This window comes from Coffea eugenioides, chromosome 10 (assembly GCF_003713205.1).
Source record: "Coffea eugenioides isolate CCC68of chromosome 10, Ceug_1.0, whole genome shotgun sequence".
NCBI classification, from domain to species: Eukaryota; Viridiplantae; Streptophyta; class Magnoliopsida; order Gentianales; family Rubiaceae; genus Coffea; species Coffea eugenioides.
The window spans coordinates 7,993,249-8,007,907 of record NC_040044.1 but is presented as its reverse complement, the minus strand read 5'-3'; the positions used below and the strand labels follow the sequence as shown (position 1 = coordinate 8,007,907).

General features: G+C 37.4%; 2 protein-coding genes across 2 annotated transcripts; one reads left to right on the top strand and one right to left on the bottom strand.

The window, feature by feature from the left end:
* Window positions 1–643: 643 nt before the first annotated feature.
* Window positions 644–14,191, top strand: LOC113750898 (phosphoenolpyruvate carboxykinase (ATP)-like). Its single transcript, XM_027294841.1, has 14 exons — window positions 644–760; window positions 917–1,211; window positions 1,588–1,766; window positions 3,033–3,186; window positions 3,288–3,372; window positions 4,530–4,630; window positions 4,860–5,158; window positions 5,316–5,489; window positions 5,590–5,655; window positions 5,826–6,004; window positions 6,152–6,321; window positions 6,444–6,612; window positions 6,711–6,827; window positions 13,903–14,191. Exons 2-14 carry the CDS (start codon window positions 925–927, stop codon window positions 13,927–13,929), a joined length of 2,007 nt encoding a protein of 668 aa, XP_027150642.1. The 5' UTR covers window positions 644–760; window positions 917–924; the 3' UTR covers window positions 13,930–14,191.
* LOC113750899 (ubiquitin-fold modifier-conjugating enzyme 1) lies at window positions 9,151–11,537 on the bottom strand. The gene is made up of 4 exons (XM_027294842.1): window positions 11,514–11,537; window positions 10,990–11,371; window positions 10,837–10,898; window positions 9,151–9,483 (listed from the first exon to the last, which is right to left on the bottom strand). Exons 2-4 carry the CDS (start codon window positions 11,320–11,322, stop codon window positions 9,354–9,356), a joined length of 525 nt encoding a protein of 174 aa, XP_027150643.1. The 5' UTR covers window positions 11,323–11,371; window positions 11,514–11,537; the 3' UTR covers window positions 9,151–9,353.
* Window positions 14,192–14,659: the final 468 nt, after the last annotated feature.

The following is a 14,659-nucleotide window of genomic DNA, read 5'->3' as shown; positions in this document are numbered from 1 at the left end:
ATTTTCGTCATCTTTTAGATTGCTAAATACTGTATACTTCCATTCTCAAAATTTTGTTAACAGAGGATAAGCCTAGATTTATAGCTTTATACTATGTTAACTATTGAGGGTATTCACAATAATGGATTACAATCCATTAACGGAATAAGTATAGGTTTATAACTTTATCATGTTAATTACAGCGTTTCAAATCATATGTCCTGAATTTTATCCTTATCCCGTTTGTTTTTTGAATGATAACAAGCGAGGCATTACACCGTCTATTACACGGAATGCTTTAAATGGATAATAACTACCATGTGTTAAAGTTAGGACTCAATGATCAAGGACCAGTCACTTTTGACGTCCTCACGCGGTTTTCACCGCTGTCAGGCGAAAGCAAGCCTGGTTTTCAATTTACCCGTTTCCTAAGACATCATTAGCTGTTTGCATTTAATTTGAATTTTGTACTTTCCTGGCAAGTTGATTTTTGACTATTTTTTTTTTACTTAGGAAATTCTTATCTTCAATCCTAACCTTAGTTAGGACTTAACTATGGTTAATTTTTGATCCATGCCAGCAGTAGGCATTACCTGGGGGAGGTTCAGTGACACCTATAAATTCCGGGGCGCAATTGCCTACGTTCACACCCTTCCACCGTCAATTGTCCCCTTTTCGTAAACTTTCATCGCTAGCACTCGGATGATTAAACCCTTCCGACCCTTTTCATTATTCTTGATTCACCACTAGTTCAATTGGTTATCTACCATCTTCTTTTCTGGTTAGTATTGCTATTGAATTTTTTTTCCCCCAGCCTTCCATGAAATGCTTAATGCATGATCACCGTTTTTTTACGCGTAATTAACTCTTGCAGGTAAAGTTAATAGATTTGAAGTATTACTACTGGATAAAAGCTGATTTGTCGATTGTATTTCAGGTGAAAAGATGGCCTCCAAAGGTAGCCAAAACGGAGAATTCAGCTTTGCAACTAGCCCAACAATTGCCAGAGGCAGGCATGGGCTGCCAAAGATTCACACGGAGAAGAAGAAGGAAGAAGATGAGATCTGCCACGATGATAGCGCTCCTCCAGTCAAGGCTAAGACCCTGGACGAGTTGCATTCGCTCCAGAGGAAGAAATCGGCCCCTACTACCCCCATCACGGGCACTCAGGGCGCCTTTGGCGCTACCCTTTCTGAGGAAGAACGCCACAGGCAACAGCTCCAGTCAATCAGGTCTAAATATTTACTTTCCAAGAATCCCATTAGCAAAGCAAGAATCCTACCTTTTCGTTTTTTTTTTTTCTTAATGTAAGTGGGAAGGTTCAAAACTTTGAAACTTTTCGATTTTTCCTCCGAATCACCCAATCCATTTCATTCCTTACCTTTTCGTTGTTTAAAAAATTTGGGCAGTTTTGACTCATTAAAGTATTTCTTGAAATTTGTGACAAATGTTACTAGAATTTAGCCAGGTTACCTTTCCAAGGATTACTTTAAGCTAGTACTACCAAAACGTTGTATAAATAATTCTATAAGATCTATTCAAAAATAAGAGGATTGATGGTGAACTAACATTTTGTTTTTTTTTTTTTTTGTCTTTTGGGTGAAATAGTGCATCATTGGCATCTTTGACGAGAGAAACAGGGCCGAAGGTGGTGAGGGGAGACCCCGCCAGGAGCGGCGAGACGCCGAGGGTGGAACATGTGACCCACCACCATTACGCACCCACCTTCGCCGTCAGTGACAGTGCTCTCAAGTTCACTCACATCCTCTACAATCTCTCCCCTGCTGGTAATATACAGCCTCTGGCTCTTGCCCCTTTCCACACATCCAAGAGTTTGAATTCTTCAAAAAACAGCCGTAGTATTAGGAAAAAATTAAAAAAAAAAAAAAGAAGAAAAGTCAAAAAAATGTAGCAGTGCAATTAGGTAAGAATTCTAATTAATTTGGACCCTTTAAAATCATGGAATAAGTTTCCAGTTATGTTCTCGATAAGGAGTTCTACGATACCTTTTGGATATCATATCGTTACGTATTAAATAACTGTATATATTTAAAAAAAAAAAGATAAGATATCAGCCTTTAGATAATTTTAAATAACTGTATAAAAAATTATTTAGCATTCAGATGATTTTAAAAATTTAAACTATTTAATAATATGGTAAAAAATTATTGGATTACGATCATGAATATGATATCTAATATCTAATAGTGATGTTAGAATTTCCCGTTCTTAACTACCATATCTTTGTATTTGTATTGTTCTGTCATGGTGCAAATCATATCCAAAATTTAAAATGCTGATAGAATAGAAACGTAGCGGACATTAATTGTACTGCCGGTTTGTGGTGGAAATTTAATGCTAGTATAGTACTAGTACACATTTGTGGGCCTAACGTGACACGAAGGTTTTTTTTTTCTTTCCATTTTTCTTTCTTGAATGTGGAGTAAGCTGTTTTTATTGAGTTCCATCAAAATATATAATTAGTGGGTTGAATATCTTTTAGGGGTCAAATGGATATTGCCAAAAGTCTATTTTGTGTGAGATAAGATAAGTATGAAGGAGTTGTAGTATAAAAAAAAAAAAAAATTTGTACTAATTACTATTATATTATGGACATGTAAAATATGTTGATCTTTGTCCTGACTTGTGACAGCTGGAAGCGTTTGTTTACTTAAATGTTTTTAATTAAAATCACGTTTTGGGATAAATGGATCAATTTGGTATCTTATTCTTATCTTATGGTTGAGATTGAGATTTTAGATCGTTGATATATTTTTTCTAACTTAATTAATATTTTAAAGAATATTTGAAAAGCATTTCTAAGTTAAGAATGTGAAACATAAGGTTAGACCTGGTCTATGTGACTTAAATTTTGTCACACCATCTCACCAATTTTAAGAATTGAAAATGTAACAAAATTTGACTCACGTAGTCTACAAAACTAGATTTATTGTCTCTGACATCCTTTTCATCCCAACTGTCAGTGTCCAAAATTAGTCTGTGGTACTTAGTTTAATTTTTTTTTTTTTTTTTTTGAAATTTCCTTAATGCAGAGCTGTATGAGCAAGCCATAAAGTATGAGAAGGGATCTTTCATAACATCGAGCGGCGCGTTGGCCACGCTTTCGGGAGCAAAAACGGGTCGATCTCCAAGAGATAAGCGCGTTGTGAAAGATGAAACAACTGAGGATGAGCTTTGGTGGGGAAAGTAAGTGCTAAGTATCTTCTTATCCCTTTTTTTTAAAAATTAATTAGCGGACTCTAATTAATGTCAACTTTTTGGAATGGCGTCACAATTATTCCAAATAGGGGCTCACCTAATATTGAAATGGACGAGCACACTTTCTTGGTCAATAGAGAAAGAGCCGTGGATTATTTGTGCTCCTTGGAGAAGGTAAATACTTTAGCACTTTAACGGTTTAACCATCCTTAAACAAACCTCTAATATGACACCATGAAGCTTCCTACTTTGTCCCTAACCTCCTTTTTTTTTTTTATTTGCAATAATACCCTATTATAATATGAGATTAATGACTTTATCACACTACTTTTGCAATCACTTTTTTTTTTCTTATATAAATCAAATCGTTACAGTATGTTTTTCTATAAAACCTCGGAAAATAGCAATCCAAATGGGACCTTCCTATTTGCACAATTGGCCAGTAAATTGACGATGACTGTTCTTTTTGGAGTTGGGTGATTCTTAGTTTTGGTGACATGGCCTAACCATCTTTGTCATGTTGGATTGGTCTGTTGGCATACTCTGGATAGGCATGCCCAGCTATGCAGAGCTACAGACGTCTTAGTTATGCAGAGTGTGATCTTTAACTGTGTATGCCACATATTATACAATTGGTAGTGCGTGAGAGACGTAATTTCTGGGTCCCCAGAATAGCGACACGATATCTACAAGATCCCAATGATTAGTCATGTAGGAGGATACTGCTGGTCTAAAATTCTATATACAAAACCATCCACTAATATACCTTTGATACATTATTTAGCTCATACTTTTGGGAGGATATCTTGAGTGTTGGTAAATGTTAACAGATATCTTCACACAAATCACCTTTTTTTTTTTTTCCTGTTTTTGTTGATTAAATAGTATAAGAAGCAGAAAATTTAAGACCTAATCATTTAGTAAATGAGAAAAACTTGGCCTTCTGGGTACAACCCCTAATAATTTATGCCATAATAGCATCAAGTGTCCAATGATGCGAAACTGAAATATGAACTGAATCGGCTTGTAATTTCAATCACGTCCTAGCAAGCAGGTTGTTATTTTTGGGTAATTTTTCAGCAATGATGGCTAAAGAAAGTATCTAACAAAACCAGAGCTTTGGCTATCAATTCACTGTTTTAATGATACCCTCTGCATTTGCAATAAGATTCGTTTGCTGCTGATGTTTGTCTTCACAAGAACCATAATTGCATCTTCTGCAGGATTTGTTCTATGGTGATGTCCATATGTATAACGCAACTTTGCCATACAGTGTGTTTTCGTGATGGTTTACATAAAACACTTGATAATATCCTACATATGCTTTTCAGGTTTATGTGAATGATCAATTTCTCAATTGGGATCCTAACCACCGCATCAAAGTTAGGATTGTTTCTGCCAGAGCCTACCACTCATTGTTCATGCACAATATGTAAGTTACCATTCCAGAACACTGAACATTTTGTTCTACTGCATTCAAGTTTGTCAGGATGATTATTACAATGCACTGTGATATGTGTGTATAACAACTGGAAAGAAAGCATTTTTGGTGAAAGAGAAAGTCTTGTTTTGCAAAAGGTTTAATTGAATTGAGGAAATATGTGGAGCCGCAGAAAGTGAATAATAAGCTTAGCACATAAATTTACCTGGGTGGGTGGCAGGTGCATCCGACCCACTCCTGAAGAGCTGGAGAACTTTGGTACTCCGGACTTCACAATATACAATGCCGGGCAATTCCCATGTAACCGTTACACACACTATATGACTTCCTCCACTAGCATAGACATGAATCTTGATAGGAGGGAAATGGTCATCCTCGGCACTCAATATGCTGGGGAAATGAAGAAAGGTTTATTCAGCTTAATGCACTATCTCATGCCTAAGCGCGGGATCCTCTCCCTACACTCTGGCTGCAATATCGGAAAAGGCGGAGATGTTGCCCTTTTCTTTGGATTGTCAGGTATAACGAATGGGGATGATGACTTCTTGCAGGGAGCCACCATGTGTCCTTTGATATATGCTGCTCTTGATCTTTGTCTTCGCGTCTTCTTCTAGTCTCAGATTCTTTTTATCTGCCCTAACGCTATTTGCTTTCTCTCATCTGTTGCATGTATCAGGCACTGGAAAGACAACATTGTCTACGGACCACAATAGATACTTGATTGGAGATGATGAGCATTGCTGGAGCGAGAATGGCGTGTCAAATATTGAGGGTGGTTGCTATGCCAAGTGCATTGACTTGTCGAGGGAAAAGGAGCCTGATATCTGGAATGCCATAAAGTTTGGCACTGGTATTTATCTCAGTCTCACAGTAACGAATCTTTTGTCTTTCCAAGTCATCATGCAGGAAATATTAAGACTCTCTTTCTGTTTCCTTTGAATGCTTTGCAGTGCTGGAAAATGTTGTTTTTGATGAGCACTATCGAGAGGTGGATTACACAGATAAATCTGTTACAGGTGACAAAAGAGTACCTCAAGCTGAGAATAAGTTGCATAACCTTCAATCTATCTAGTGGAAAATAACCTTATTAACCGAAAATAACTCCATTTAATTGTATTTGAATTTGATGAAAAAAAAAAATTGGATTTGATTCCAAGTTCTAACCTTGCAACTACTGTGACTGCAGAAAACACTCGGGCAGCTTATCCAATAGAATACATCCCCAACGCAAAGATACCCTGTGTTGGCCCTCATCCCAAGAATGTCATCCTTCTGGCCTGCGATGCCTTTGGTGTACTCCCCCCTGTCAGCAAATTGAACTTAGCCCAGACCATGTACCATTTTATCAGTGGCTACACAGCTCTGGTGTGTATTCACTGAAGCTACGAACTCTTTCTTATTGAAGTCTCTTACAGCTAGATAAAATTATTGCAACATTTAAGGCAGGACAGTCTGAGCATCCTCTTTAGATGGTAAAAGTCCTGATTTATCTCCTGTGCAATTACTGAACAGGTAGCAGGAACAGAGGATGGTATAAAGGAGCCTACTGCAACATTTTCAGCATGCTTTGGTGCAGCATTTATAATGCTTCACCCAACCAAGTATGCAGCAATGTTGGCTGAGAAAATGAAAAAGCATGGAGCAACTGGATGGCTTGTAAACACTGGCTGGTCAGGTGGAAGGTAAAACCATGCAGCCCCTAACATATATGTCTCAGCTCCATGAGTGATGTATACATATCAGCTACACGAGTGACTATAGATCAGCAAATCTGATGATTGGAAAACCTTCTCTCTATCTGCAGCTATGGATCCGGGAGTCGTATAAAATTAGCCTATACCAGAAAAATAATTGATGCCATACACTCTGGAACCCTTTTGAAAGCAAATTACACCACGGCGGAGGTGTTTGGGTTGGAGATCCCTACTGAAATTGAAGGGGTCCCTTCAGAAATCCTAAATCCTGAGAACACAGTAAGTTGACGTAAATTTGACATTTTCCCCTCCAGTACTTGATCACTTCCCTGCTGCAAGTACTAGTTGTATTAACCTTATTCTTTGTTGAATTGTAGTGGTCTGACAAGAAGGCCTACAAGGATGCTCTCCTGAAATTGGGCGGCCTGTTCAAGAAAAATTTCGAGGTATTCGCAAACTACAAGATCGGAGCGGACAACAAACTGATGGAGGAGATTGTTTCAGCTGGTCCAAATTTCTAATTTCCTTTTACAAGGATTTTACAAGGATAATATTAATTATTGTGTTTAGGACGGTCTGTTTCGGTGATTATATCATATATCTGTGTAACTGATTAGAGAACTCCGCGTCATTACCAACCATCCTGCTTTTATTCCTGCTAGTGAATCTATCAAGCTGCAACTGAGGCAGCTTCAAACTCGAAACATTATCAGCTTGTTCTGTGATGTAATTCATCCATATATTGATGATGACGAAAAATTTTACTCCATTAAACAAGATTACAAGCCCTCAAGTTTTCTTGAGAATAGACTCTCCGGAGCTGTGAAGCCATAATCAAAAGGAACTTGGCTTTGCACTTGCAGGCCCTTGAGCCAAGTATCCTTGGATTCGTAAAGACAACACACGAAGTATGTCTTTCCCTGCATCATTCCAAAACCCCATTGAAATTAACTATGAATAGATGCCAATGACGTCTACTCATAGAGTTGCAAACCACTGCCCAAGTTATGTATATATTTTTTCGAAACAAAAAAAAAGTCATAATTAATCTGTGCCGGTGTTGGCACTTCGCGCAAAGTGGCAAAATCTTTGAATTTGCGGTGTCACCCTAGGTAGACTTCCACTAAAAATAACTAAAAGAATTAAAAAAAAAACCTAGTTTAAATTCAACTAATTAATCGTTAAGTTCACAACAGTGAACACTGAACTCAGCACAATCTCAATTAAAGATCTTCAAATGTTCAACAGGAACTTATTTGAAGCGAACGATATTTCGTGGCCTGTAATTTAGCGTACTTATCGTTACTGTTCTCACCCAATCAATTCATAGTACCTATCAAGCAGACGAACAAAGATTACGTACCAAAATCTTCCTTGGCCTATATTAATTATCCCCCCCCTCAACCTATAATAAGCTGGAGAAATTGATCCGTCAAAAGAATCTTTAAGGACGGCTACAATACTACTAGTATAATGTGAAAAGCTGATCAGCAATGGAAAACTCCTAAAAATGGCAATTCAAACGGTGGTGGGAGCACTGGACATCACAAACAAATACTCAAATTGAACGCGGCAACCTGCTGCGCATGGCAGGAGGCAGCAACTGCGACGTATATTAACATGACAAAGGACTCATGAGTTGATAGGCTGAACTTCTACCAATTTGCTAGGAATTGTACATTAAACCTGCTCTTTTCACATTGAAACGTGCTCAGGAAAAGATGGTTTCAGCCACGGAAAACTTCCTTTTTTTTTTTTTTAAGTGATAGGTTTCAAGACCTCCTACTTACAATCCCTTCTACTGAGTCAATCTAGAAACGAAAATTCCTAATCCGGTAATCTAGAATAACCAGCATCATTGTTGTATGCAAAGTATCAGTTCAGCAACACTTTTACCACCACTTGACTCAAATATTCTGTGATCTTATCAGGCTTAAATTAGAAGCATCGGCAGGAAACATACTCTGTTAATAAAATCAACTTTTTGGCTGATTGTCTACCCTTTTAAATTGTTGATTAGGGCATAGCATACGGCCATGCAATCAACATATTCTTTGCTAGTTTCTTCAAAGACTTGACAGGAATCCCTTCACCGGCTTTAATAGTGCAGGTAAGCTAAAATATTCGACTTTTAAAAGGGTCCCACTCTCAATGACTGTAAGACAAATCTAAAAGAAAAGACTTGCTCAATTAAGATCAAACAGCTAAGACGAGTTGCGGACACAAAGTTTAATGGCACTAAAGCATTCAGCTAGACTAGGGGAGGTTCAGCTTTAGGTTCACAAAGCTAGGAAACAGAGTGGATTAAGTAAGCTAATAAAAGGAACTTGACAATTACTTTTAGCATTTATATCAAACAGATCACAGCTTTACTGGTAATCAGCAGATATCACAAGAAGCTGTCTTCATATTCATAATGATAAATATCAATAAAATACGACCTGACTCTAGCTGTTCTGTCGATCCTTTCCTCCCTTAACTCCTTAAACAGTAGTACCCCTAGAGAAACAATTCCTGATTGTAGTTTCTAGTAATTACCTTGATGGCTCACCCAAATAATTTGATCACCATAGCACAGAAAGATGAAATACATTCCGCAGTTTACAAACAACTATTCGAACATCACAAATTTACAATTTGCAGGAAATGTTTAGTGAATGAAAATGTTTTTTTTTTTTTTAGTGTAAGCGGGAGGACTTGAACCCAAGACCTCTTGCTTACACTCCCCCCCCCGTACCACCCAACCCAACCCTCCCCCCCTAGTGAATGAAAATGTAAAAGTAAGTTAAAGAAACTTCAAAAAGAGAACAACGATTAATGTTACCAAAAATATATTTTAAAAAAAAACACAGATGAAGCCTCTCAAACCAGTCTGTTAGCATATATGATTGACTTGTACATCTCCAAAGACTCCTCATCAACAATCTCAATACAGCATGGCATTTATTTAATTAGGCCAAGCTGAGAGCTCCAAAACTTGTATAGCGAGTCTATCTCATCTAGGATACAATTTTAAGTAATTAAACCTCACTGGAAGAGGCAGCATCATCTTTGTGTTTAATCATGCCGGAATCCACAAGTATAGGAATCTCTGCTGCAAGCCATGGTGCAAGGCCCAAACACAGTGCATGAGCTATTCCGAACCTAGGACTGCAAGAACATCACACGTGTAAGAACAAGTGTAACTTGATCAAATCCACTAAAATCACAAAAAAAATACCATACCAAGAAAGGGGAGGAGAAAATACAAAAACAAAAAGACCTATGGTGACATCATCTATGAAAGCACAATTAAATTAAGATTAAAAACCTAAATTCAGATTTTAAAAGTTGCCAACAACACTCAAAAAGAGTGGGACTCTCCCACTACCTTCATTGCAGCATCATACATGAATGAAGCAAGGATAATCACACTATGGCATATCTAAAGCTTTACGTATTTCTCCCTGCAGTCATCTTACCCAACATATGCAAATATAATCAATAACTTTGCATTAAATAATGAAACAATGCACTCGTTTACTTCACAAGGAACCACATTTCTCATGCTTACTACCTTACAAAGTCAACCATGCTAAAAACTGCTCTTTTAACCTCCATTTTAGTCACCAGGCGAGTCAGTACCCTTATTCTTCCCTCCTCAATAATCTGGAATCCACTATCCAGCTTATCACCTCCTCCAGAGTCCATCCCTGAACCCATGCCCACAGCCCAAGCCAAAGCACAAGAAGCCTACCCATCATCAAAGCAAACCCGAGCCATGCCAGATAAGAAGGATCTCATTGTCATGGAAGCCCTTTACTTACTCCTCAATATAGTCTATGAGCACGCTTTTCTGACCAACTCTCATGACTTTAGGAGGGGGCCCCCTAAGCTAGCTCTCGCCTTCTTCAGGATTTGCCCCTAAATTCCAACAACTAGTATAGTAGATTACCGAGACCACTGTCACTCCAGACCTTTGTACGCCCATACTTCATGGAGTGAGAATAGCTGTAAATGGTCAGAAGTTAAAGCAAAAGAACTGGAAAGCTTATTGATTTCTAACTGGTTTTTTGACATTGGACACTATCCATGGATACCAAAGATTTTTTCAGAGAACCAGCAAATATAACCCAAAATCAACACTGCTACACTGCTAATCCGACCTACTAAACAACTCCCTGCAAAACCACAGTTTGCCATTTTATCTCCAGTAACCATACAGCATACTACTTCAATTCCTTAGAACCAACGTCTATTCTAATTACCCCCATAGAAAGTACAAGAAAAACACATATACAATCCAAAATTAACGCAATCACAACTGTAATCAATCAAAACCACTAGTCAACTTCCTAAGAAACTATTTTTCTAATATTTAACTCCCCAAAAAATACAAATGCAGCAGACAAATTCCATAAATTACCCAAAATTAAAAAAAAAAATTGGGCCAAACTTCACTAATGAAACAACGAAAATTGATATAAACATTCAAATCAAAACCAATAAAAACGAAAGACGTACCAATTCTTTGCCCATAGCGGTTTGAAATGCACTGTCAAGCAAATCTTCCCACCTCTATACATCTTCATAAATCAAAAAAGAGAAAAATCATCAAAACCAATCAAATTAATTTTAAAAAATCAGAACTTTACTTTAAAAACTCAGTCCAATTACCTTGTGAGTTTTGCCATCCAATTGAGGCAGCTCAAGTTCGGGAGCTGTAGCTGGATAAGTTACCGGGATATCGAACTGGAGGTCGAATTCATACTTGAGGAGGTTGTGAACGTACCAACACTTGCCGGTCCACCGGGTCCCTTCCGGGTTAGCAGCGGAGATCCGAAACCAATCGTTATCATTGGACTTATTCATCGAGGTATAAGCTATCAGCGCCTTGTACTCCTCCTTCAGCCGCTGCGTCCACGCCGCCCCGTCGCGTGGACCCGCTTTTGTGGTCAGTAATGGGATCTGGGTTAGCGTTGATTTCGTCGTCTGATCCCACCCCTCCATGATTTTGATTGAAGGGATGATTCTCCCCAAATGCGATAAACCCTACAACCTTGCAAGAGAATTCCGAGTTTATATAGTAATTAGCGTTAATTATAAGCAATGAATCGCCTCTTCTTTTGGAGGAGCGGGGAATTTTTATCTTTTTGGGCAAGTTTAATATGAGAGGAAAGGAAGAGGAGAAAAGAATTTACTTAGCAACTAGTATGTTGTTGATCGCCGATGACTGATGCTGGCTTCCACTTTTGCCTCGATTGACTCTTCGAGATGGATGATGGCGCGGTTTTTATACTACTGAGGAGTGACGAACTATGAAGGCGTAGTTTTGCCTAGTGTTATTAGAACCCGCCTTTGAATTACCCGCTATTACGCCTAGCTTGGGAATCTAAAATAAAGGGTAAAAAACAAAAAAATCCCATGTGTTAAACTTAATACACAGAAAAATCCCCCATGGTTTCAAAATATACAACACGACCCTCACGCTTTGAACTAAGGGTTAATTACATTTACCTCCCCTGAGGTTTGACCAAATAACGAATCGATCCCTGAGATTTGACCAAATAACAAAAAGGTCCCTCAACCGTTAGTCTTTGACGTTGACTGTTAGGGTTAATTACATTTATCCCCCTGAGATTTGACCAAATAACGAATTGATCCCTAAAATCTGACCAAATAATAGATTTCTCCCCCACACTAACTTCTGTCACTTATATGTAACGGAAATAGCCAAAAATCTAAATAACCCTTATTGATTTCCATCAAATTGTTAAGGATTAATTACATCTATCTTCCTTGTGGTTTGACCAAACTACTTTTAAATTCCTGTGGTGTGGTAATATTACATGTACCTCCTTTTTAAGTAATCTCGTCAAAGACACTTAAATAGAAGTAGTAAAATATCATATTTACCCTCTTTGTAAAACTTGTAGTTAGAGAAAACTTACCTTTAAAAAATTGAAGGTGGTTTCAATAATAACGAATTAAACTAAGAGTTTATTACTTAAATAAAACAGTTTTTAACCAGTATAAAAGAAAAAAAACCAAGCATGTAATAATCAAACTTGATAAAATATGCGCATAAAGGAACAAAAGAAAGAAAATGAAGAAAGAAGGAAAGCTTAGAAAACAAAAAAGAAATTAAATGTGAAAAGCAAAGAAAGGAATGGAAAAAAAGTAGAGTGAAAAAAGAAAACCGACAATTGAGCGATGAAAGAAAATTTATAGAAGCAATGTAAAGGTTCACTCAATCCACCACAAAAATGAGACGGACATGATTTTAAAAAATGAAACCATTACCAGATTCTCAAATATCCTTTGACTATTTAATCGGCCATGACAAAGTATTTTGTGTAGAAAAGCCTTCTGCTAGTTTGGTTTTACAATGGGTTACTAATAAATAGAGTAAAATGCCAATAGAAAGTTGGTACTTCATTTAGATAATATAGGAAAAGAATAAGGAGCCGGTACATTATGGAAAGAAAAAATGCGTACTACATTTTCAACCCTCTTATTCGCTTGAAATTTTAATTTTACTTTATCTTTTAAATAAATTATTTTTTGAAAAAATAGGTACTTTGTTCATATAATTGGGAAAATTCGTAAAGCACTGGTATTTTATGGGATAATGGGTATTACCCCATATAATCCAAAATTTGTCACACTATTTCACCAAATTACAAAATACGTATGGCAAATTTTGCATTACAAGGTCTATCAAATTTACTCTGATTTTATCTGTTAAATAAATTAATAATTTGTTGGATTCAAAATTTTATCTGTTAACCAAAATTTTTTTCTAAAAACACAAAAATCGATAGGTCAAAAATTTGATGGAAATCAATAAGGGTTATTCAGACTTTTGGCTATTTCCGTTACATATAAGTGACAGAAGTTAGTGTGGGGGAGGAATCTGTTATTTGGTCAAATTTTAGGGATCGATTCGTTATTTGGTCAAATCTAAGGGGGGTAAATGTAATTAACCCTAACAGTCAACGTCAAAGACTAACGGTTGAGGGACTTTTTTGTTATTTGGTTAAATCTCAGGGATCGATTCGTTATTTGGTCAAACCTCAGGGAGGTAAAACCATGCAGCCCCTAACATATATGTCTCAGCTCCATGAGTGATGTATACATATCAGCTACACGAGTGACTATAGATCAGCAAATCTGATGATTGGAAAACCTTCTCTCTATCTGCAGCTATGGATCCGGGAGTCGTATAAAATTAGCCTATACCAGAAAAATAATTGATGCCATACACTCTGGAACCCTTTTGAAAGCAAATTACACCACGGCGGAGGTGTTTGGGTTGGAGATTCCTACTGAAATTGAAGGGGTCCCTTCAGAAATCCTAAATCCTGATAACACAGTAAGTTGACGTAAATTTGACATTTTCCCCTCCAGTAATTGATCGCTTCCCTGCTGCAAGTACTAGTTGTATTAACCTTATTCTTTGTTGAATTGCAGTGGTCAGACAAGAAGGCCTACAAGAATGCTCTCCTGAAATTGGGCGGCTTGTTCAAGAAAAATTTCGAGGTATTCGCAAACTACAAGATCGGAGCGGACAACAAGCTGATGGAGGAGATTGTTGCAGCTGGTCCAAATTTCTAATTTGGAAAAACTGCCGTGCTCGATGGTTGGTGGAATAATAGAGCATTGTGTTTAGGACGGTCTGTTTCGGTGATTATATCACATATCTGTGTAACTGATTAGAGAACTCCGCGTCATTACCAACCCTCCTGCTTTTATTCCTGCCAGTGAATCTATCAAGCTGCAACTGAGGCAGCTTCAAACTCGAAACATTATCAGCTTGTTCTGTGATGTAATTCATCCATATATTGATGATGACGAAAAATTTTACTCCATTAAACAAGATTACAAGCCCTCAAGTTTTCTTGAGAATAGACTCTCCGGAGCTGTGAAGCCATAATCAAAAGGAACTTGGCTTTGCACTTGCAGGCCCTTGAGCCAAGTATCCTTGGATTTGTAAAGACAACACACGAAGTATGTCTTTCCCTGCATCATTCCAAAACCCCATTGAAATTAACTATGAATAGATGCCAATGACGTCTACTCATAGAGTTGCAAACCACTGCCCAAGTTATGTATATATTTTTTCGAAACAAAAAAAAAGTCATAATTAATCTGTGCCGGTGTTGGCACTTCGCGCAAAGTGGCAAAATCTTTGAATTTGCGGTGTCACCCTAGGTAGACTTCCACTAAAAATAACTAAAAGAATTAAAAAAAAACCCAGTTTAAATTCAACTAATTAATCGTTAAGTTCACGACAGTGAACACTGAACTCAGCACAATCTCAATTAAAGATCTTCAAATGTTCAAC

What these genes read in the sequence shown, in the direction of transcription:
- LOC113750899 (XM_027294842.1), bottom strand. Translation starts at nt 11,322, where the DNA reads ATGGAGGGGTGGGATCAGACGACGAAATCAACGCTAACCCAGATCCCA. An exon ending in TGGATGGCAAAACTCACAAG is followed by an intron (nt 10,899 to 10,989) that starts GTAATTGGACTG and finishes TGATTTATGAAG; the next exon opens with ATGTATAGAGGTGGGAAGAT. An exon ending in CCGCTATGGGCAAAGAATTG is followed by an intron (nt 9,484 to 10,836) that starts GTACGTCTTTCG and finishes ATGTTCTTGCAG; the next exon opens with TCCTAGGTTCGGAATAGCTC.
- LOC113750898 (XM_027294841.1), top strand. Translation starts at nt 925, where the DNA reads ATGGCCTCCAAAGGTAGCCAAAACGGAGAATTCAGCTTTGCAACTAGC. An exon ending in CTACAATCTCTCCCCTGCTG is followed by an intron (nt 1,767 to 3,032) that starts GTAATATACAGC and finishes TCCTTAATGCAG; the next exon opens with AGCTGTATGAGCAAGCCATA. An exon ending in TCAGTGGCTACACAGCTCTG is followed by an intron (nt 6,005 to 6,151) that starts GTGTGTATTCAC and finishes ATTACTGAACAG; the next exon opens with GTAGCAGGAACAGAGGATGG.